Genomic DNA, 23,416 nt, shown 5'->3' on the forward strand with positions numbered 1-23,416 from the left:
AACTAAGTTAGAGGTTAGAAAAGACAGTAGAGGAAAACACACAAATTTTATTTCAGATAAAAGGAACTCAGTTCCGTGTAAGAAAAGCAGAACTGCAAGTTCTAGCTAGTTGGATTTGTTTGGACTTGAGAATACTTGGGGATGAGCTACAGATACAAAAGACTATGATAATTGATGTAGGATGGCTCACAAAAATTGGAGAACAGATTTGGAATATTCTCCAAAATAATAGAAATATAAGAGAGAGAGTGCAAGCAAAGATGGTCATGGAAAGTAGAATGACATGGCAGGACATCAGTCAGCAACATTTGAGGCTATTAAAGTGGCTACCAGGCATACGCAGACTGACCTTTGAATAGAAGTCATGAGCAACTTGGATGGCATTTCAGTGATAGCAGAAGGGAGAAGGTACATGTAGGAGCATGTAAGATGAAACAGGAGTAAGATAAACTCAGAAAAAGGTATCAGGAACATTTGGAGGAATATGGCAGTAGCTGGCTTGCTTAGTTTTTGGATGAACACACGTCTTGCAGATCCATTACTTGATATGCAGGTTGATGTAAATTTTGACTTACATTTTCATTTGAATAAATCTAAACTCTGCACAAAATAACTTTTACAGGTGTTCTACTCAAGATAAAACTTGTGAAAACTCTAAAAAGTCAAAGTTAGATCAAAATTTACTATATGCTTAGGAGCATTTGTGAGGAAGAGCAAGCCTTTTGTTGAGCCTACCTTGAATTCTGAGAAAATGAGAGAGCAGGAAAACAGTTTTACAATTAAATTTTAAAGCTATGAACAGAATCTTTTCATGCTCCGTTAACTGTCATAGATCAGTTATCATACACAGAAATCACATTGATCTCCTAAGCTAATCCAGATAACTATTAGCCTTTTCATAGCATCTGAAAGTAACACCATACTGCATTTGTAGTGTTTTCTGGTCAGGATTCTAAATTGCTGCACTGCTGCAAGTTTGCTCAAGCCCTAGATAAGAAGGCAAAGATACACAGTACTAAAAGAAAAAAAAAATTAAAATCTATCACCAGGCTGGATCATTCTTTTGGCTCATACAAACTGAAGCCAGTTTGCGATGAAGCTATAAGAAATATGCTTTGCAATGAAATATACTCCACTCCCCTGCTCCCATGAACTGACATGTTTACAAGCTGTAAGATATTAAACATGCTAATGTCAGTGGATCAGGCATTTCTCCTGTCATTATTAATAGCACTTCATTGGTAAATCTGGCTCGGGTTTTATGTTGAGTGTTGCTTACCAGGAAAAGGATGCTGTATGACAAGATGGAGCTAGACCACCCATGGTAATACAAAGTGCAGGTGCATTTGGTACCCTCAGGCACCTGTCAGATCCAAGTCGTGGACTGTGCAGCAGACAGTAATTGCAAAATAGATATATTTCACCTTCAGCTATGGGGCATCAAGGTCTTAAGGGTAGTCCTGAACCTTATTACTTGTAGAGCAGCACCAGAACGTTTCATCTGCCCAAAAATCATCATGTCTGGAGGCTGAGGGGAACCAGAGAACCAGTATCTGGGTTGATAATTGGTTTACTAACTAATAGCTGCATAGTGTAGCTGATCCACTTGTAGGGGAGAATTAAGATATACAGGAGACTGGAGTATTGTCACAGCATTTTTAGATGTTCTTGCTTTTTTTTTTTTTTTTTTTTTTTTTTGCATCCTGTTCCCTTCTTAGCCATTGCCAAACTGCTGAATGACAGTGCAGATCCAATATCTAAAATGTCTGTCTTGGTTACCTCTTGTTTTCACTGTTTTTCTGGACAACTGCATAGTCAGAAACCTTCACAACAGACTTGCATATGTTAACTGGATCTTTTTGTGGTGTGACCAGAGTATGTGCCACCAGAGCAGCAATTTCAACGGCAAATTTGTCAGTAAATAAGGATAATTAGTGAATTTAAGTGTTTTTTTGCCCATCGGTAGAAACCTTTATGCTGTTGCTACTGCTGAAAATAAATTAAGAATAAGCATATCCCGTTACTAACAATTTGTTCTAGCAGAGAATCTGAAATCATTATTACTCCTTTTTTTATCCAGGCAAATCACCTTAGCAAAACTTTTTTATGGCATATTCATATGTAGTTTAAACAATGTAATTACTATTAATGGAATCCTTAGGAAGGTAAAAGCACCATCCACAGCATCCAGAGGAAACAAATGGGCTCAGTAGTTGCCAGCATGTTTCGACTGGCAATACAGGTAGGATTACAAGAAAATACAAATCTCGAGATCAAATTCCTTTTGATCCTATGTGCAAGGTGAAGAGGAAATATTACGAGAGCCTAAGAGAAGTTTCTTTTAGTGCACCATGCAGAAGCATTATTTGGCCTGACAGTTATTCAAAAGTTTCCTACTGGCTAAATATTTTGCAGCTAGAGTTAAATTGACAGAGGTTTCAAAACATTCAGATTCCGCCTATGCAGCCTGGGAAAGGAATTCTCCACTTTGTACTGCAGAGAAAAATGCACACGCTGTAGGCTATGGTATCATGTTCAGAGGAACAAGTTGGGTAGGATAGGGCATTAGACACTATTACACTCTAGGGAAGAAAGAGCAGAGAAGGGCACAATGGAAATGCTTCATTATATTTTAAATCGGAATAGTTCCAAGAATAGGAAAGCCTGTGGTGCTTGTAAAGGATTAAGTAGAGTAATGTGCTTTTTAAGAAGACATAAAGAGGTATGTAATGTGATATGTTTAAGCCTAAATGATTTTTCTTGGAGTCCGCAATGAATGTTTAAGCAGGCATGACTTAGGCCTCTGTAAATCCTCTCTGAATAAGTAACTTCTGTGAAAATGGAGATTCCTTTGACAGAATGAGATACATATTTCATAGCCCACACAAAAAAGGAAAATAAATTTGAGGTACATTAAAAACTTAGGAATCACAAAGAAAAAAGAAGAAAAAAGTGACTATTCTCTAGAATAATCAAAACATATGCAGGAATATCACTATCTCCTCATCCATTTTGATTCGACAGAGCAGGAAGACAAACAACTGAATGCTTCTCTACCTTTAATTCAGATCTTCAACTGCTTTTTGTTGCCTTTTAAGTAAGGAAGAGACACTAAATGGTATAAAATATCTAAAGTGCCTTCACTTTTCAGGCTGTCTGCTGCTTGAGGTATTTAAAACTCTGCTGTCTCAGAGTAAATCTGTCCAGCTGCTTTCTAGCCAAACCTGATGGTATATACAGCTCTTCACTATGGATGGAATAGAAGGGTACATGGGGATACGTATGCACCTGATTTATGAGAAGAAAACAACCAATAAATACCAAAATTTGAAAACTTTCAAAGGCTTGATCTTCCCATTTTATTTTTCTTGCCTTCTCTGCCCTCCTGCCAGGAACAGCAGGTCAAAGCTCTAGACTGCCTGATGCAAAATGGGACTATGCAATCATTGTCATTTGACTGTATTGTATTTTCACTCATACAAGTGCCATTCGCCATGAAGTCACCAGTACAGCAAGCATGCAGTCCTGCTGAGTGAGTGGAACGATGTGACGAGTAAACTAGCAGTTGATCCCTCTCCCCTTCCCCCTGTTTATATTAGTATTAAGCTGCTACTTTACTCAAAATAAAGAGTGCCACCTTCTCTGTAATTTGCAGAATAAAAGCAAGACAAAAATAGAGGGCTTTTAAGATATAACAAAAATGTCAAAGTCTCTTCTGTGATGGCTATTTTCAAACCCCATTTAACCTCAGAGAAGGTGCATCAGGGAGTGTTAAAGACCATGTCCATCATGTCCATAACATCCTTTCTGCATACTTCTCTGCCATGATGGTCCCTCCTGCTACAGCCCCTTCATGGTCACTAGGCAGTCTAGCAGAAATGCCTGTCCTCATATCCATTTGGAAGCACTTGTTAACTCTCAGTCCTTTCTTGGCACTCCAAGAACGTGCTGAGGTAATGGTCTCAGAGAGCTTGGACAAACTGCTGTTCAGTCATACCTTAGTCCTTAGTATATAAATAGGCCAAAAGGACCCAAGAATTCTTTCCTCTGAAATGTTTTCATTTTTTTTTAAAGTAAGTTACAGAGATTAAAATCTCTGCCTCTTATCAGAGACTTTTTTAAATATTAATTTTCCTTGCCTAAGATTAGCTTTTAACATCACATTCTTTATCCATCTTTCTTCCTGAGCAGGCCAAATACAATCTCCCAAAAGCTTCTGTGTGAACATCAACTGTTAAATAATCTTACTTTTCTGTGTTGTTTCTTCCTGTAAGGTGGAAGAAGGGGAGAAACCATGTTTGGATAGGTGGATCTGCATGTTCATTAGAACTGTGCCTGACACTTTAAAATTGGAGACTGGTTGGCTTGCTCACATGCTGCAGCTTTTTCAACATCATTTGCAAGTGTTTATTCCTGGGAAGCAGATGCATGGGAAATTAAAGAACTCAGATATTTCTGATTTTGTTGGTTTTAGGGCATCATCTGCTATGTTTCCAGAAATGAGAAATAAAAGACTGTAATCTGAAATTACCTGCCAGCATGATACAGCGGTTGTTTTTTTTCAGCTAAAAGCTATTAGTCAACACAGCTGTGTTTGATGTGCTCTAGTTTTTGATTCTTCTGAAACCCTCAGTATAATGGGAAAGCAAACCAGGAAAGCAGCTTGCTTTTTCTTTTTTTTTTTTTTTTTTTAATACAAATGGCAAACCCCAGCTTTATCAGACCCTTAAAAACTGAGCTAAAATATATTTTCTCAAAAAAAGCAATTTCCACCAGCCAATAAATCTTCAGACGGTCTTTTTCCCTTGCTTTTCCAACTTACGACTTTATCTAAAGAGGTTTCAAAAGTGCAGTTCCCCAGGGCATCTCTTGCCTCTTCTTTAATGCTGTTTAGTCCTTCAGAGGAGAAAATACGATCTCAGCTATACAAAGAGTGGACTAGTGATTTTTAAAACTCCAAAGAACCTTTGTTATTTTTTATTTCTTGTATTATCAAGAGGTCATCAGTGATTTAATAATTCTTTTTAACATACTCTTTTCTCTTATGAGTTTGTATTCAGTGTGAAAACATCAGAAATGATGGGTAGAGACAAAATGCACTTTATCTGGATTTTTAGAAGTCTCTAAACCAAGCCTAAAAGAAGTGAACACATAACTTCATGGATATTTGCTTTAACCAACCTTCATGTTTTGACGTTTAAAACAAAACATACAAAAGATGTTATTTCTCAGATTTGATTTCAAACTCTGAAGATCCAACAGTAGGGAAAAAGTCACTCCTTAACCTGTAATCACTCTCACAATGATCCCTTTCAGGGACTAGTGTTCACTCTAGCTGTCAAATAAAATCATGGAACTATTGCATTCACAAATGTGACTATGAAAATTGACTCATGCTCTGAAAGTATTTTACCATTGCTAAACCCGCTACAGATGCTGGCTGTGGCACTCTTTAAAGCCAGATCATCTTCTTCTGCCTGCCTCTCTCAAAACATGTATGACTCAGAGCTCTAACTGAAAGCCAAGATTTTCAACGCCATGAGCTTATAAAAACAAGTTCATCAATGTCTTGTATTTAAAACGCTTTAAGCTTCGTACAGTACATTGTTCTGTCTTCTGTGGTTATAAGTCCAGTGATCTTATTGCCATTTTGTATCCTGACAAATACATTAATCTCTCATACCTATAAATCCTTTTCAGAGCAAACACTCTGGGTACTGCTAATGTTGCTGAAAACAAGATTACATAGATTACAAGTCCCATCCATGATCATTATCTGCATGCAAATGCATCCCGTGTTGTTAAAAGTAATAACTAAGCAAATGTGGTGTTATAGCAGAGCATATCCAATGGGAAGGAAAACATAAGTCATACCAGTACCTTTTGAATGCCTGCAGTCGACTCCAAGACGTTGTTCTCTGAGCCATTACTTCTGTTAATCATACGCCACATTTGGGAATACATGCTGTCCCTCTCAAAAGGATTCATCCCTTTCACTCGGACATGCTCATAGACTGCAGAGTCCAAGACAGTGCCATAAGGAATATCCGTTTGCCTTGAGAGATCCTGAAGAGACCTTAATTGTTGGCGAAGAAAAGAGACATAGAAGATTTGAAGCCATATTCTCAAGACGAATGAGCTGCAAGTAAGCAAAAGGCAACAAACACGAAGATGGCTGTCAAGCCAGTTTCTATTATTGTTGTGGTTTTTTTCTTTCTTTTTCTTAAAAGACAAAGAGAAACTGAAAAATTATTTTTATTCTTACTATTTTTATGGTTTAAGACACAAGGAGGAACACAAAATGAGAGGAAGGGGTAGAAAAAAAATGAAAATGGATGAAATGGGAACAATGGAAGGAGCATTCTGTCAAATGCTGATCTCATTTGAGCAGGGGCAAAGGAAAGAAGAGAAGATTGCAGTTCCTCGAGATGTATCCAGCGAGTTCAACAGAAGCTGTGCAACTGCCTGTTAGAGTGCATTGCCACTACACACTGCACTGCTGAGGAGCAGGAGTGTTAGCACGGAACTTCACCAAATCTAGCCCAAAACCCCTGGGCTGAGTACCTCTATCTGCTACTGCATTAGACAGCAAAGAGAAGCTTTTAATTGTCCTGCACTGAAGTGTGTACCCATCACACAAGTCACACTACACTATCCTACACTATCTTCAGCAATATGAAGATTTCTGTTGTGGTTTCATTAACTCTTTTCATCACAGTTCATGTTATTTAGTAAAAAAAATATAAATTTCTGCTTTACATATTATCTAGTCTTATCTGCTCCTTATAATCAAGAAAAATTATCCAGCTTAGAAGTTTCTAAAGGATCTCAAATATAGTTTTTGTCAACAGTGCTTTGAACTTAAAAAGGTAAATCAGAACTCTTTAAAATCTCCTTAACTCTTGGCCTTTATTATCCAGTTCAAGAGACTGTCTCTCATGTGCTTTTGGCTCTTTAATGGCATTAATTAAAGTTTCAAAATAACTACTGCAGTTCACCTACTGCCCACAACTCATTACAGCTTTCCTGGCACAAATGAAAAAAGTCTAGTGGATGACACTTCAGATCAAGGGGATAGATGCTGTATTAAAGTAGACAATGGGAAATTCTAAAAGCTCGTTGTAGTCACAGAAAATGCAGGTACAAATGCAGGAAACTCATCAAATTTCAAGTTGTGTTTCTGAAACATGTAAATGTAATGAAAAAGGTCCTACATGGGGGCAAAACCCCCAACTTCTTAGATGTTCCAGGGATTGCATTGAAGAAAACAGTAATCAGATCTCAAAGGATATGTATGCCTCTGATCACAACAGAAAGCAGGAAAAGAAGAAATCAATAGAGATCAATGGCAAGGGTTTAGAGGTTGAATAAAAAAGAAATCCTTTGAAATTAAGACATATGGGATCAGAAAAACACGGAACGAGTTAAATTCTAAGCAGATAACATATAGTAAATATAAGGAAGGGAATAAATCTGATTTTGAACTGTAAATAACTAATGGTATTAAAAATCCCCAAATCCTCTCCTCTTTCTCCAATGAGAACATAAGCAGCAGAGAACCTGCAAAGAATCGGTACACAGATGGCAACATCAAAAGTGAGCTGCTAGATGAAGTTTTTCCTGAAACCAAGTATATTTGTCTTGTACCAGAGGATTGAGACATGCCCTTTTCTAGGCAGAAAAATGTAAGACTCTAGTAGACTACAGTATCAGAAGAATAAGTGTTCTGGCTGATTTGCAATTGAGAAGTTAAAAAAAAAAAAAATAATCAAGTCCAGACAAACATGTATGGGTTCGGAAAGATTAAATATGAAACAGATGAGCTGTTAGCAAAAATGTGAAATCTCATTACAGTTGGTATGTCAAAGGGAAGAAGTAAGTATTTTTAAAAGGTTCTGGTGGTAATCGGATTATGAAAGTAAACTACTAAGATGCTACATTCCAGTTGAATAAATAAACTGAAATAAGGATCAATACCATTTTAAGATCAGTCCTGAAGATTAGACACACCCATCAGATAAGTTTCTCCAGGGAAAGCAATTCAATGATCTATTACACTTTGAAATTACTAAAAAATACCAAGAATTTCCAAAAGGCCTCATCTCATCAGACAACGTACAGAAGGTGGAAGTATGAGCAAACTACAAAGGAGGAATTTAGAACATTTACTGGCAACTTTGGATACCATTAGGAGAGCCAATATTCAGCTTGAGTGGATGCCCATGAAAGACTTCACAGGTAACAAGGACAGCTTTTGCAGAACTAAAAGACTGACTAACGAAAGTGTGGACCTGTTGAGTGGGACAGCAGACACAGTTAAGGCTGAGATGCTCAATGCCATCTTTGCCTCACTCTTCCCCAACAAAGTCTCCCAGGTTGTTGTTACTAGAGATTAGAGGTTCAAAGAGGCAATGAACAACCAGCAGTAAGCGGCCAGGTAAATCCCAACCAGACAAGGCAGGGATTGATTGAGACCATCAGACACAGAGAAATCCAAGGGACTTGCCAATCTGCATCAGTGTGCTGAGAGATGGATGATGTCCTTGCAAGGCTGCTTCCTCTAATATTTGAAAGGTGAAGAAGACTAGAGAAAACCCCTGACCACTGGAGAAAAGAAATATCCAGACTACATTAAAAAAAGATTAAAAAGATGAATCATGGAATTAAGCCTGGTCATCCAACATCATGAAGTGAGTGCTCTCAGAGCACATTTCTGAGCACAAGGAGAAGAAGCTTACTGGAGCTGTCAACATCTATTTGCCAAAAATAAGTTATGCCTGATCAATCTGATTGGCTTCTACAGTAAAATGACTTAATTTGCAAACACAACTAGAGAAATGGATGTAGTTTACCTTAACTTTAGCAAAGCTTTCTCTACTGTCTCCCACAATATTCTTCTATCTAAATGAGGTCATTAGGTCTGGTTGGGTGGGAGACCAGATGGATAAATTCCTGGTTGGAAAATCAGGCTCACAGAGTGGATTACCTGGAGGCTGGTAACAGCTACCACAGAGATCTAACCTGAGACGTGCCTTTACTAGTAACCTGGAGGAGGTGTGTATATGCTTTCCTGTAAAGTTTGCAGATGAGATAATCATCTGGGAACCAGATGATTTCTCAAGGTCAGACTGCCATTCAGAGGGACCTACAAAGGCTGGAGGAATGGGCTGACAGGAGTGGTGTGAAATTCAGCAAGGACAAATGCAGTCCTGCAACTGGGGAGGAATAATCCCCTGCAACAAGCTCTGCAGAAAGGCATTCTGGTAGACAGCAGCAGAGAAGTTCTCTCTGTTTCACCATTAGGTACAGTGTTGTGTAGAAGTAGGCGGACCACTATTGCATTGACAGTGTATCTATCTGTCAAAAGCATCATTGATGAAAGGCACTAGATAAATACAACATACTATATTCATGAATTCTGTGTTATGGATACTGCTGCAGTGCTCAGAAATGGAACGAACTGTCACAGGATGTCTATTGTAATGTCTTGTAATTGCTGTATTATTTGTCATACATATTGCTAGAAAAGTACACAAAAAGTACTTACTGAGTTTCCAATTTCCACTGACAACACCTAGCAAAATTGCAATCATTACTCTACAGACTCTATACAGCCATAGAATTTCTAACATAACAAGCAACAAAAGCATTTTTTTCTGAAATATTATAGCTATCTGGTATATAAATTATATGTGTAGCTGCTGCCACAAAACAATACCATTAGAAAAAGCACAAAAGAAAAAAACTCCTCTGTCTATCTTGTGGCTATAAAAGCAACCTTGCTAATTTCAGAATGGCAAATCAACTCAAGACACAAGCAGTTAGTCCAGAAATGTACTACAATCAGGTATGGCAAGTGTACTTTCAAACAGTCTGAGAAGCAAGCAAAAGTGCCATCACAAAGGCATCACCATCAGGGAAATAACAAGGAGGAGAATTATGTGGATGTCTTTAGAAAGACATGTTGTAACTGCCAAGTCTGGCATTCACTACAGTCTGCAGTTCTTTACTGTTTGGTGTGCTGTCCTCAAACTCAGGGTGCCCCTCAGCTGCCCCACTTTGCATCTTTTTACTATTGCAGGTGCTGCTCTACACTGAGAAAATGACAGCAAGAGGACAAGAGCAAGACAAATACAAATGTAAACTCTATGGATGCACTAAAAGTTGTCAGTGGCAAATGCCAAGTTTTATTTCTCCTGACTCTAGGCTGAGGAGCAAGAAAGAGCTTTTGCAGCTTTTGAGGTGTATGTGTATTTATGCTGCTGTGTAGAATGACTGCAAAAATGGAACAGGCCCATCGCATCAGTGACTTCATCCCCACACACAAACATGCCAAATGGGATCTTAATATATACGACCTCCTTCTGAAGCTGTTTTTTATAACCTGCAGCTTTGTAGACTACTGGTATGACATTCACAACCTAGCAGCTAAGGTACAGCAAAACAAAGAGAAATGACAATCCTTGACAGAACTAATAAAATTATTAAACCATTGAGGTTCCTTTCCAGAATAAAGAATTTTTATAACTACTTTGCCTCCAGCCTGGTTTGTACGTTACACATTATTTGATGTACCTTTATTCCCAGATTAAACAACTGATTCTCTGGTCAGGCAAACACATTTAGTGGAGATATAAATTCCCAGTCCCAGTTATGTCAACCAGTCTCACCACACAGCTGCCACATCAGATCTAAAAATACGGAAAAATGTTTGTGAAGCTGGTTAATTCCTACAGGGTATTCCTTGAAGCCCAAATTCTAATACTGTTAGTTGAAAAAAATGTTATAAAATAAAATACCTTTAAATGAGCTTGTATACAGAGAAATTCTAGTTCTAGGGAAGTGACTGTACAGTTCACAGTTGAGCTTATTTTTGGTTAGAATTTATGAAGTATTGTAAGGAAAAATATTATGTGTGGTCTTCATGGTAAGTTTTTTTCTCTTTGTAATTACTGGGATAATACCAATATTATCCCCTACAAATTAACTACAATATAGGGCTATTCTGATGGATGAATTGAATCATTTGAGGATGAATTATTAAGAGATACATGTGTTTTTCAGCATTTGTTGATTTTGTTTAGTATTCCACATCTTAATCAGACAGCACTTGTCAGGTCACTTTCATTTTCTTGCTTAGTACAAATTAATTACTTTTTAATTTAAAAAATCATCTCTGCTTTCAACTCAAAGAGAGAGAGAAAAAACCCTCAAACATATTAGGATTGGCATACATTTCTTTCCCCAAAGCATACTCTCTTCTAGAAATTAAAATCCTAGACTTAGAATTGGTAAAATGTTGTTCATATATGTCAGATAAAACTGTTTAAAAAGTACACAGAAAATCTAGAAAAACAAAAGGTCAACTTCATAAAACAAAAACTAAATTCTTTTTTAGGTGATCAGAGGTAGAAGATTGAGCATCAAAGTATTTTTGTAGATCTGGGTTATAGATTGGGTGTTGTTGGACTTGCACAGAACTGTCTCAAGAAGCAGTCACTACATTTTAGAAGAAAATAACTGATATCACAGCTTACACTGTAGTCTTTATTTATGACTCATTCTGATTAAGTCTTCCACTGTCCTTTTTTTTCCCCCTGCCTCGAGATAGTAAAGACTAATTCACAGGTAGGCTTAGGGAACAGGGCACAGTAAGCCAAGAGATTTGACTGTTGGCAGTGTCAGCTGTGTCAGAAATCAGTAATACTTTTTACTAGCCAGTTTGAAGGAGAGGTAATAGAACATTCTGTTTTTAAGTATAAGGAAATATCTATTCCAATTACTGTATTTTTGTGTAACCTCCCCTTGCAGAAAACTTGTAGGCACTTTTATTGAGCTGTTTAAAGTCTTTGTGACATATTATTTTCCAGTGAATCATGGTTTAGTAATAATGTCATGAGAAGAATGACTAGGAAAAACAAGGATGAAAAAAGATGTGCTTTACCACTATGCCTCCATTATTCAAAGGCCTTGCCTATGAAATAGGACATGCTACTTATAGCATGGAGAAGGAATATGAACTTCTTATTTTACAGAAGACACAAGATGCAGACTCCATCATAATGAGTACAATTCAAAGTCTTAATCAAGCTTCCACATTTTAAAAAGTGGATTAAACTTGAAAACACTTAACATTGACCTTTCATATGACAAATCCTACGACTTCACCTCTGCCCACTCCTCTACTTCAACTTTCCTGCAAAATTTCATTGTCTGTGAGAAGGTGGTGACACCCTCCCTTTACCCAAGAAAAGAGTGGAGTGCAGTAGTCTGAGTAAAATCAGTCTCTGTCAGTGGGCTCCAATTCTATCATAAAGGAATCATAAAACACAGTAATGGCCATAGTGGCTCAGTGCTGAAATTCTCAGCATCAACACCTATGAGAAACAGCTCGAGATCTCCAAATTTATTTGGCATTTACTAAGAAAAGCTGCTCTTAATTACTGCGTAGAAATTATACTTTGCTTTGCCACACAATGTTTTGGCATTTGGAATGCTGACTGTCTTGATTTAAATGTCATCTACAATGTGGGTCAAGTATGACCAAAAATTGCATCTAAGAACTACTTTATGACTTACATACCCCTACTTCTGATATTGCCTGTTGGCAGAAGATGAAAAGATGAGCTCCCAAAGGTATTAAGAGTAGCCATTTATATGGAAAAGGTGACTAGCACTCAATTTTATTTTTCTTGTTCCTCTAAGTTAATTAAAAAATTTGTAACAGTTTGATCCAAAATAATCAGTGAGGCAGAGAACAAATGCTATCAACTTGAAGTGAGGTTATACATCAAAGATCTACTTTGGGACTCTAGGGGAAGGGAATATTTTATTAGTCCTTCCTAATGCATAACCTAACAAAATTTTGTATGTCCTTCTTCTCAAAATAGGCTTGTGGATACCATGAAGGAAGAGTGACTAGGAAGAGTGGTCTAACCTTTGTAACAGCTGAGAAAGTGAATCTGCAAAAGTTCTGAACACAAACTGATTACAGATTCAAAAGCAGTCACTACCAAAATGTTTCACTGAAATGATACACTTGCTGTGGGCTACTTGAATCCTCTCTTTTCTAAAAGATATCACAAATACCATACTTTCAACAACACACTGTAATATCTGATGCTAATTGGAAATCTGAAACAAAAATCTATTAACTACGTGTTACATCTCTGCAAATACACTGGTTTCTGTTTCTTTTCATTATTTTCTGAGTTCTCTGAAGCTGGCTGTATAGCACCATAAGCAGAATCTGGTTTATTTTCTTTAAACACTTAAACTAATTTCCATTCTGACTTTCAAAGCTCCCCAAGGTACAATTTGATCTGTTAAAGAAAAACAAAACAAGAGCATCAGCTTTTTTCTTTATTGCTTATTCGTGTTTCCCACTTTGCAGTAATTCAGTATAGTAAATAAACAGCCTCTCATGTGCTGGTATGAGTTCCAATTTTGGCAGTTTTGTAAACTAAAGTTTTACACTCTCACCATAGTTAGGATAACTTCATTCCCTAATGGATACTTAACACATCTAATTACCCTATTTTTGAGCTTGCAAGCACTGTTGAAAACTGTCTCTATTCTTTCATTCCAGGAGCTTTCCAGCTGCAACATTTTCTACTGAATAAAACATTTTCAGTGACTTTGCCTATAAATAATACAGCACAAAGACCAACGTAGTCCCAACGGTACATAATAACCTCAAAATTCCTCTGAGAGTTTTCTAGTGACATCATAATAAACTGCAAGAAAAAGCTGAAGATGTATTAAATTATAGTTTGGGTATATTTTATTCTCACACATGGTAAGAAAAAAGACATTTGTCACAGTACTTTCAACATTTTTTTGGACTACTTCAAAACTGTAAGGGACATAACTTTAAAGCAGGATTCAGAGGCATATTTAATTTTTGTAAAGACAAACTGACTGAATATATCATTATTATTTGTTTTGCATGTAGAAATTCCCATGTTGTTTCTTCATGCTTCTTATTCAGATATAAAGCTTTTCAAACTTAAAAAAAAAAAAAGCCTCTCTGAAAACCTCAAGATAGATGTTGACAAACACTTATACAGAATATAATTTTACTCCCTTAAAAATCGTGAAGGGATTATAATTGGGTCTACTGGGTTGTGTCAAAATACCTCTCCAGCACTCCATGATCTCAGAATTTGGATTTCAATAGAAAATGTTGACTTGATTTCACTGGTAATACAACTACATGAGGGGAATTTATTATCTTGTTATTTTAGTCTGTTTTACATGTCTCTGTCTTAAGAGTGATTATCACTCTGAATGTTGAAAGTGTTGAGGTTGCTAGCCCAGAAGAGAAGGATAGCAACCATAGCCTCTTTATCTCCAAATGTGAATTAATAAGGACTGGTAGTGCTTCAGTCACAGGATGTCAGTTTCCCCCTCTGTCCCACTTTGCCTGAGGAGCAGGGAGAAAGAGAAAGGTTTTTCTAAGTGCACAAAGATGCTCCTAATGGGAAGAGGCTTGAGACAACCATGCACTTAGTTAAGGGCTGCTTCTGCTCTTTGGTCTGAGCCTTGACTTTCAATTGTAAATAAAACTTGTCTGCTGTTGCAGATGTTTATTGTCTAAGTGCTGTTAAAGCCTGGATTTGTTTTAGTGTGCAGAAAATCTTCTCCCAGAGGAAAAGTGCCCCAGTGAGACCACGGTGATTGGCTGGCATGCAGTGATGCTTGAATCTAACCTATGAATTCACAAGAGGCTAAGGATCTCCCTGCCCAGGCTACACTAGCAGCTCATTATCTCAGGAGGCATTGGAAATTTTGCTGAACTACTTGCAGCAAGACCTTAGGTGTTGATACACAAAAGATAGGGACTTGGATCAACAGTGAGAAAACTGAATTTTCCCTAAGTTTGGCATTGAACCTGACTTGAACATCAAGTTCTTATCTTTCTGGAGGAACAAATACAGCAGAACATGCCTCTCTCCTTTAAAGTCAGTCTATCATTTCTGCAAAGAAGGATTTATGGGAAAGGCTAACTTTGTCACTCTCACATACTTTCATGGATTTGTAGCCTCAGGATTAAAAATCTGCTATGGAAAAATGTCCACCTACTCCTTTGAGTGCTTTGCTACCAAGTGCTTAATTTCTAGCCTCTGTTTTGACCCCAAAAAGAAGGGAGTGGAAGAAGTCAGTGGAGCAGTCGGAGCAAGCATGCAGCCTGATGAAGGACAGGAAATGAGAACAAAAGGGGAAAGAGAGAGTGGAACACCTAGAAAGGTTCCTGTGGTATGAGGACATAAGAAGATCTGGAAAAAAGGACTGGAAGATAGGACAGAAAAACATTTAAACATAAAGAGAACAGGAGAAGATAAGGACATTCATGTCAGGGAGGCATGAAGAAAAAAGAACCAATAGACACAAAAAAAGAGAACAAAGTGACTCGTTAATGTAGTAAGAGAACACCTGGGAGCACAAGAGCAAAGATGACTAGTAAGTGGTTTTTTTATGATATGTTGCCATTAACACATCTTCGTCTTGACAAGAAGAGGTGAATTCATCTCTGAGCTTCTCACACATTGAAGAAGCATTTGTTTTCTACTCATTAAAGTGTCAGAGCACAAGTATTGGGGGATGACTTTGAATGGAAAGCATAGACAGAAAACACTTGGAAACAATTTATACTTTCCTATTTCAAATATTGATACATTAGTTATCTCAAAATCAATTGCTTCTTTCAAAACATGTCTGTGTGCATTCATAGGTATGTATACATGGCACACAAGAGTATCTGCCTATGGCTAGTAATTCTGGTCCTAAAGACAAAGTGTTTCCAGGGAGATTTTTTTTAGCTTCCAAACTACTTCTCAGGATGATAAAAAATGTCTTCCTTTTCCCATATTTAAGTAGAATATTCATACTCCTCTACATGTATATACACAGTTACCCTCTTTCCCTCAATTCATTATCAACTTACTGGATGGAGTTCTCAATGCGTGTGATGGTGAGGAAAGCTGCTAGGTTTGCCGTGTAGGAGGAGATGACAATCAAAGCAAAAAGCCACCAAGCTCCCATCATCAGTCGGGTTGCCAGGGTTGTGTATGGAACCTCTCCTCCTGTGGGGAAGGAGGAAAAGTAAGAGTTTTCATTTGGCAGAAGGAAACCCAGATCCTCATTGCTTATGCATTGCTCAGGAGAACTAGGTCCCAAGGTCAACGAGGTAAAGTAGTGAAGCAAGGTGCTTTAGTAAATTGAGCAGGACTTGGAGCCATGCTTTCAATGCAATGAAAACTACTCAAGGAAGCCCACACAATCAGCCATCAATACTGTATTAAATCTTTTTTGCTATTGTGCCTTTAATTGCAATTCATCTGCCAGTCCTGTCCAGTGATGGAAATAGACTTCAAGATCTCAGAACAAAACCAGCAAAAGTACATTCTTACAATGTTCTTTCCTTAGAGATCTTATCTACAAACCTTAATTTTTTCTTGCATTCTTGAGAACATAAAGTTAAAAAAACCCATCAAAATACAATTACTTTTCACAGTTCTGAAGGCAGACAGATGCTCGTGGGACCCATATGTATGTGTACAACTTGATGCAAGTGAACTTAGACATGCAAGAAAAAAACCCAAAATATTTCTTGAAGAAGAATGAAAAAATGTTTTGTATTCCCACAGTTGCTTTCCTTTAAAATCCAATTTCAATGTAAACAAAACATTAGCAGCAATTAAATCTACCAGGATCTTCCAGTCTTGTGTGACTAGAGCTCAGTTTAGCATGCCATGAAAAGCATTTTTTCTACAAATAGTTGCCCCTAAAACACATTAGTTTGGAGACTTTGAAAGAGCTCTTTCAGTTAAAAACATATAAATCAGAAAATTCAGACTAAGGAAAAGTCATTGTTTTAAAAATATGCAGATTTTGTCTGCAGATTAATTTTTTCACAGCTACAAATAGCTAGGGGGTACAGGTGAATGCAGTAAAAATCCATTGTTAATTGCTCAAGACTTTTTCACCCTTTTCCTCTCTCCCTATACTAGCATTATGTGATAAGACAAGAGGTAATGGGATGAAGCTGGAACACAAAAAATTCCACTATTTAAAGACAAAATCTGTATTACATGAGGAGAAACTTCTCTCTTGTGAGGGACCTTTGCCATAGGCTGCCCAGGGAGGCTGTGGAGTGTCCTTCTCTGGAGTCTTTCACAGGATGCATTCCTGTGTGACCAGATCTAGGTGAACCTGCTTTAGTAGGAGGTTGGACTACATGATCTCTAGAGATCCTTTCCAATCCCTACCATTCTGCAATTCTGTGATATTAGATCTGTGCAGATCTTAATAAATTTTCTTTTATTTCCAAGATGTCGTGTGATTATCTCACACATGCATGAGATTGGGAGATATTATTTCAATATAAGGACTTTCAAAGATGAATATTAACTTCAACATCTAAAGATTTGGCTTGCTCTCCCACATCAATTTTAAATAATTTTTAATAGAATATTTCTGCTTTACTATAGTTTTTGCAATATCTTTGTCATATTTAATTAAAAAAATATTTTTAGTAAAATGAAAAGAGCAGGCAGCTGTATGAATTTACTGAAAAAGGCTGTTTGTGCCAAACCCTGCAGGTAATGTTCATATTGAATTGAAATGGGTAGAGTGATAGACAAGAATCCACTGGTCTCCTGTAAGTTCCCACTTTTTTTTTTTTTTTTTTTAATTGAAATGAAATATCAGAAAAGAGAGGACCACTGAAAGTCATGCACTGGCTTTCTGCTGTTCAAATGATGATGCTGTGCAACAAGTGACCATGAAATCCATCACAGCATTCCTTTACTGTTAATACATTGTAGTTTTCTTAAACATTAGTAAGGTTGTCCCCACTATTCACTGTTACCTTTTCTTTTTTTAACACACATGCTAACAACAAACTTTTAAAAAAATGTGAGTGCTGATCACCTCAGGTGTTTTTAGTTCACCCAGGTGTTTGTGAGAGCCTATTCCTCATTCACAGTTGTGCCTTGTATATGAGCGATCAATAAGTGAAGCTTGAGGACAAAGCTTGCATCCAAGTATGCATACAAAAAATGTATCAAAATAATTCACCACTCAAGCTCCTACTCTAAAATCTTTGCACTAACACTTCTTAAATCACCATTTCTAAAGCAGGACTGACACTGCATCTGCATAGGTCCATGATTTTTAAGCAGTACAGGCAGAGTGCTTCACCTCTCCCCATGAAAGAAATAAACAAATAAAAATCAAAGGAGATCTTTTACTTCCATAGTACAATTTCTTTGACATCTATTAGGAGACTTAATGTGATACAGTCTTGTTCTATTGTATTTTTTGCTAAAACACTTCCTGCACCATGACAGCTTACCTTAAGAAACCTCTTAACTCTCCTCTCCCAATTTTGTTTCTAGGGATAAAACTTTCCAGAATTTTCTAAGTCCAATTTTACATGTTTTCTCAGTGCAGAAGAGTATCAAGTCATTCATGGAAGCAGGACGCATTGGTTTTCTGTTAACATTACCATGAAAAAGAGATACAGACCTAACAGTCACTGCTGTTGGCTGTAAATTAATATGCAGAAGGGACATGCATGTAAAACACCGTGGGCTCTGTTTCCCAATATCTAGCATGAGTTTCAGGTGCACAGACATCTTCTTTATGGGTGACAGCATATTGTAGTTATGAAGAAATATGCACAGGACACACAGGACAAGGGAGGAGGGAGCCAAGAAGATGAAACAAGTCTTTCCCTGCTATTGTCTTCCATGTCATACTAGCAAGCTCAATAACCATTAATGGCTTCACTCATAAAACACATGGAAATTAAAGAAGACACTCAGCAGTTCTGGAGTTGCTTTGTCATCTTAAGAGACAGACCTAACTACATGCAGAGACTCTATTCTTTAGGCTTAGTCCTTTCCATACACTGGCAGAAGAGTACACTGCAGCACAAAATCTCACTACCTGTAGATCACCTATGTTGTGGCTACAGCTACTAGTATAATTCCTGTCACACTTCTGATGTGTATTAAAAATCATTACAGAATCTAATCTGCCTTTAAAATTTTCATATTGCATGTTCAGGAAGGAAAAATATTTTCCAGAGTGAACTGAATTTGCAAAAATCAATTTTATTGGGAGTTTTCTGGAAGAGTTGAATTATCATAGGAGTGACAGTGAAAGAAGTTACTTTTAGTCTTCCCACTCTCAACTAACACAGCTCTCCTTCATCAGTCCTAGACCAGTTTAATGCTAGACTACTTCAGATGATAGGCTTAGGCTGCAACTTAAGAAAAGAAGAAAAAGTAAGAAAACTAGGTAAGAAAAGATACCACCCATTGTCTTGACAATGAAAACAATATAATGTATAATTATGACAGACCTAAACACCAGGAAAAACCCACTTTAGGAGATAAAATGTGAAAATATACAATTCCCATACATATCTCTAATACCTTTTAAGTTATTCTCCTTTCTTAATGGTAAGTTTAAAGGTTTCTTCAACTCAAATATTGCAAGAGAGAATTACAGGCTAGGAGTTGAAATGAAATCATGAGAAAAATGTGCAAATTGGGGAAACTGAGGATCACAATGAGGTGAGATCTTGGTATTCCATAACTTTGAGTTAAATTTGAATAATTCAAAATGCATAGCCTGTTTCTCCAAATATGGTTCTCAGGGATTTGTTATTTGTTTGCCTGAAGAAAAGTTGCAGTTATCTATCAGAACTAGACCAGATCAGATGAGAACTGTGAAAGTATTTGAGATAGGAGTGGAAAAAACTCTTTTTTTTTTTTTTTCTGTAAAATAAATGGTGAAATGTTTCTTGGAGGAGTTTTGAGCACAGTTGGAATTTCTGAGATCACATGTAGTGGCAGCCATCTTGCTGAAAAGTGCTGCAATTTTTATTACTAGTCATCCAGACAGCTGTGTCCAGCTCTGGGCCCCTCAGTTCAAGAAGGACAAGGAGCTGATGGAGGGAATTCAGTGCAGGGCCACAATGATGATGAAGGACTGGAGCATCTCCCTTATGATGAAAGGCTGAGGGAGCTGTGGCTCTTTAGCTTGGAGAAGAGGAGACTGAGAGGTGACCTCATTAATGTTTTTTTAATGACCTCATTAATGTAAAGGGCAGATGTCAGAAAGATGGAGCTGGGCTGTTCTCAGTGATGGCCAATGATAGGCCAGGGACCAACAGGTATAAGCTGGAACATAAGAGGTTCCAAAGAAACACAAGGAAAAATTTCTTCACTGTGAGGGTGACGTGGCACTGCAATGGGCTGCCCAGATGGGTTGTGGAGTATCCTTCTCTGGAGACATCCAAAACCCACCTGGATGAGTTCCTGTGTGACCTACTCTAGGTGGTCCTGCTCTGGCAGGGGGGTTGGACTAGATGATCTTTCGAGGTCCCTTTCAACCCTTACAAGTCTCTCATTCTGTGCTTCTGTGTAATATAAGGCTTCTCTGATTCAATATCAATGTAACCACCTCACTGTACAATATTTATAAATAAAAATGAATTTGCTTAACAGCTCAAATTTTTTTTTTACTGATAATAAAGTAAATAACTTGACAGCATAGAGCCAACAATGTCGAGAAAACTTGGATTTGATTATTGAGGACAATAATGCCTTTTGAAGATGAATTATTGAAATGTACTTTATAAAGAACTATACACACCAAGGAAAGCCGTAAATCATCATTACTCTATGCCCTGCTAAATGTTATTTCTGGGAGCATTTGAAAGCTGGACTGAGAATCTGCTGCAGATATTCAACATATGAAGAGAGAGGCATGGATGACAATCCTTCTCCTAATGAAAGGATGCTACAAGAATCACAGCTTGCAATTTGTATTTATGATAACCAGAGTTCACAGGGAAATCCCAAAGAGTAGTTTCTTATTAGAGACAAACCTCAATTTGTCACTAATGCTTACCACCAAGGCTACCCTACCATTCTCACTTTAGCAAAGTACCTCAGTTGCAAATAACTTTGTTAAATTTCAATATTTTAATCTGCAATAGTCTCTGCTGTGAGCTCAATCAGTGAGGAACACCACAGCAGTAGGACTCGGTTTTGTGGCTGAGCACTAGGCTGAGGCAGACAAAGGGTTTCTGGAGCAGAGAAACCTGAGGAAGAAGCAGAGATTGGCAGCTCTTGCAGATGTGCTAGGAGGCGGCACCAAGACAACTGAGGCGAATTTAAACAGCCTCAAGAAGGATGAGTGACCAGGAGCCCTGCGAACAGGGCAGGCCTGGTGCAGCAGCCAGGACGTGAGGTGGCTCTTTGTGTAGCAGCTTGTGCAGAAAGTTGAGCAGGGAGGGTGAACAGTGAGGGTGCAGGAGTTCTATCAGCTTGACAACGGTAAAATAGTAGCCACTCGGCACAAAGCTATAGTCTCTGCTGTACTCAGCACTCTCCACAGCTGAGGCAACTTCCTAGACTGAACCACAAACATGCAGCCACCCAGGTATGGGATGAAAAGTTTACCCCACTGTCGAGATAGTACATGGTGGAAGTGACGAGCACTGCTGTGGAAAATGTGCCCAGGTGGAAGAATTACTGTACTTAGTGGCAGAGCTCCAGGAGGAGGTATGTTGAGAAGCATCAGTGAGCATGAATGAGAGGTGGACTATTGGGATCATACCCTACCTTTCTCATGACAGTGTTCTCATGTCCAACAGTGATATAAAGCACCTGACCCAGAGAATTCCCCCTCCTCTGCTCGTTCAGCTGAATGCAGCAACTCAGGGATAGAGGACAATGAAAACAAGTTGCAGCCCAGCACAGCAGATATGTGTCTTCTGCAACTATTCCACCCTCCTGGTTATCCTTGCCCTTCCTAAACAGGTATGCAGCTCTGCAAGCAGAGCCAAGCAGTGATCAGGATAATGGCTCACCTAGACTGGAGGTGTTACCAACATTCAGGTAGCCAGCACCCAGCACCAAAACATCTTCCACAAAGAAGAAAAAAAGACAGGCCATCGCCACAGGAGACTCCCTTCTGAAGGCTGATATGCAGACCTGACCTGCCTCTTAGGGAAGACTGTTGCCTCTCTAGAGCACGAGTCAAGAGACGTGAAGATGGCCTTCATCTGGCCATCAGACTATTATCAATTATTGATTTTTCACTTGAGCAGCAATGAAATTGTGACCAGAAGTCCAAGGGCTATCAAGAGAGACTTGAAGTCCTTGGGATGTCTTGTTAAGAGATCAAGAGCATAGGCAGTATTTTCTTTGGTTATAGGGAAAGATGAGGTAAGTGACAGGAAGATACAATAAATCAATTCCTAGCTCCAAGCCTGGTGTTACCTCCAGGATTTTGGGTTTTTTTTGATCATGAAGTGGTTTACGTGGAATCAAGACTACTTGAAAAAAATGGAGTACATCTGTCACATAGGGGGAAAAGAATCCTGGGACAAGTGTTAGCAAGGCTCATTGGGAGAGCTTTAAACTAGATTTGAAGGAGGAAATGGGTAAAACCAGGCTTGACAGAGATAAGCCTGGTGGCAGCATGACAATATTTGAGGGGTGGTCTGCTGGTGACATCCTTCAGTCTGCTGTCTCAGTGGAAGCAGGAGAATATCAGGGAGGCAATGGTCACGTAGGGGTCAGGACTTCTCTCTACCAACAGTTACATGGATCAGTAACCCGTCTGAATCTTCATCTACACCAATGTACTCAGCACGGGCAACAAACTGGAGGAGATGGAAGCCATTGTGCACCAAGGAAAGTACGACACAGATGTCATATGGAAACATGGAGAGATGAGTTGACTGCAGTGCTGCACTGGATGGCTACAAACATTTCAGAAGGGATAGGTGAAGAAGGAGAGGTGGTGGAGTAGCCCTCTATGTTAAGGAATGTCGTGACTATTTAGAGGCCAGTGATAGTAAGGATAGAGTCTAGTGTTTATGGGTAAGAATTAGGGGGAAAAACAACAAGGCTGATGTCAAGGTAGGACATCATGTGGCATCAAGGGCAAAGTTTATGTCACGGTGGTCTGTTATAGACCATCAACCAGGATGAGGAGGTAGATAAAATATTCTACAGGCATCTGGGAAAACTCTCATGATTGCTGGCCCTTGTTCTCATGGGGCACTTCACCTCACCAGATGTATGCTGGGAATACAACATAGTAGAGAGGAGACAGTCCAGGAGATTCCTGGAGTGTGTGGAAGACAACTTCCTCATGCACTGGTGAGGGAGGCAATGCGAGAAGGTGTCTTGCTTGATCTGGTGTTTGTGAATAGAGAAGGTCTTGTGAGAGATATGATAGTTGGAAGTTACTTTGGACATAGTGATCATGAAATGATTGAGTTCCTGATTCTCAGAGAAGCAAGGAGAGGAGGTCAGCAGATCTACCTTAGACTTATGGATGGTAAGTTTTGACTTGTTTAGGAAGTTGGTTGTAGAATTAGAAC

General features: G+C 38.3%; 1 protein-coding gene across 2 annotated transcripts in view; it reads right to left on the reverse strand.

Annotated features, from left to right (window-relative positions):
* Nucleotides 1–23,416, reverse strand: part of GRID2 (glutamate ionotropic receptor delta type subunit 2) — a 737,077-nt gene that overhangs the window by 96,193 nt on the left and 617,468 nt on the right. For both annotated transcript variants that reach the window (XM_061992861.1, XM_061992860.1), the window contains 2 exons: nucleotides 15,947–16,085; nucleotides 5,881–6,076 (listed from right to left, as the gene is read on the reverse strand). In XM_061992861.1, coding sequence (XP_061848845.1) covers nucleotides 5,881–6,076; nucleotides 15,947–16,085 — 335 coding nt within the window. The remainder of the gene's footprint in view (nucleotides 1–5,880; nucleotides 6,077–15,946; nucleotides 16,086–23,416) is intronic.

Source organism: Colius striatus, chromosome 3, assembly GCF_028858725.1.
Source record: "Colius striatus isolate bColStr4 chromosome 3, bColStr4.1.hap1, whole genome shotgun sequence".
Lineage (NCBI taxonomy): Eukaryota > Metazoa > Chordata > Aves > Coliiformes > Coliidae > Colius > Colius striatus.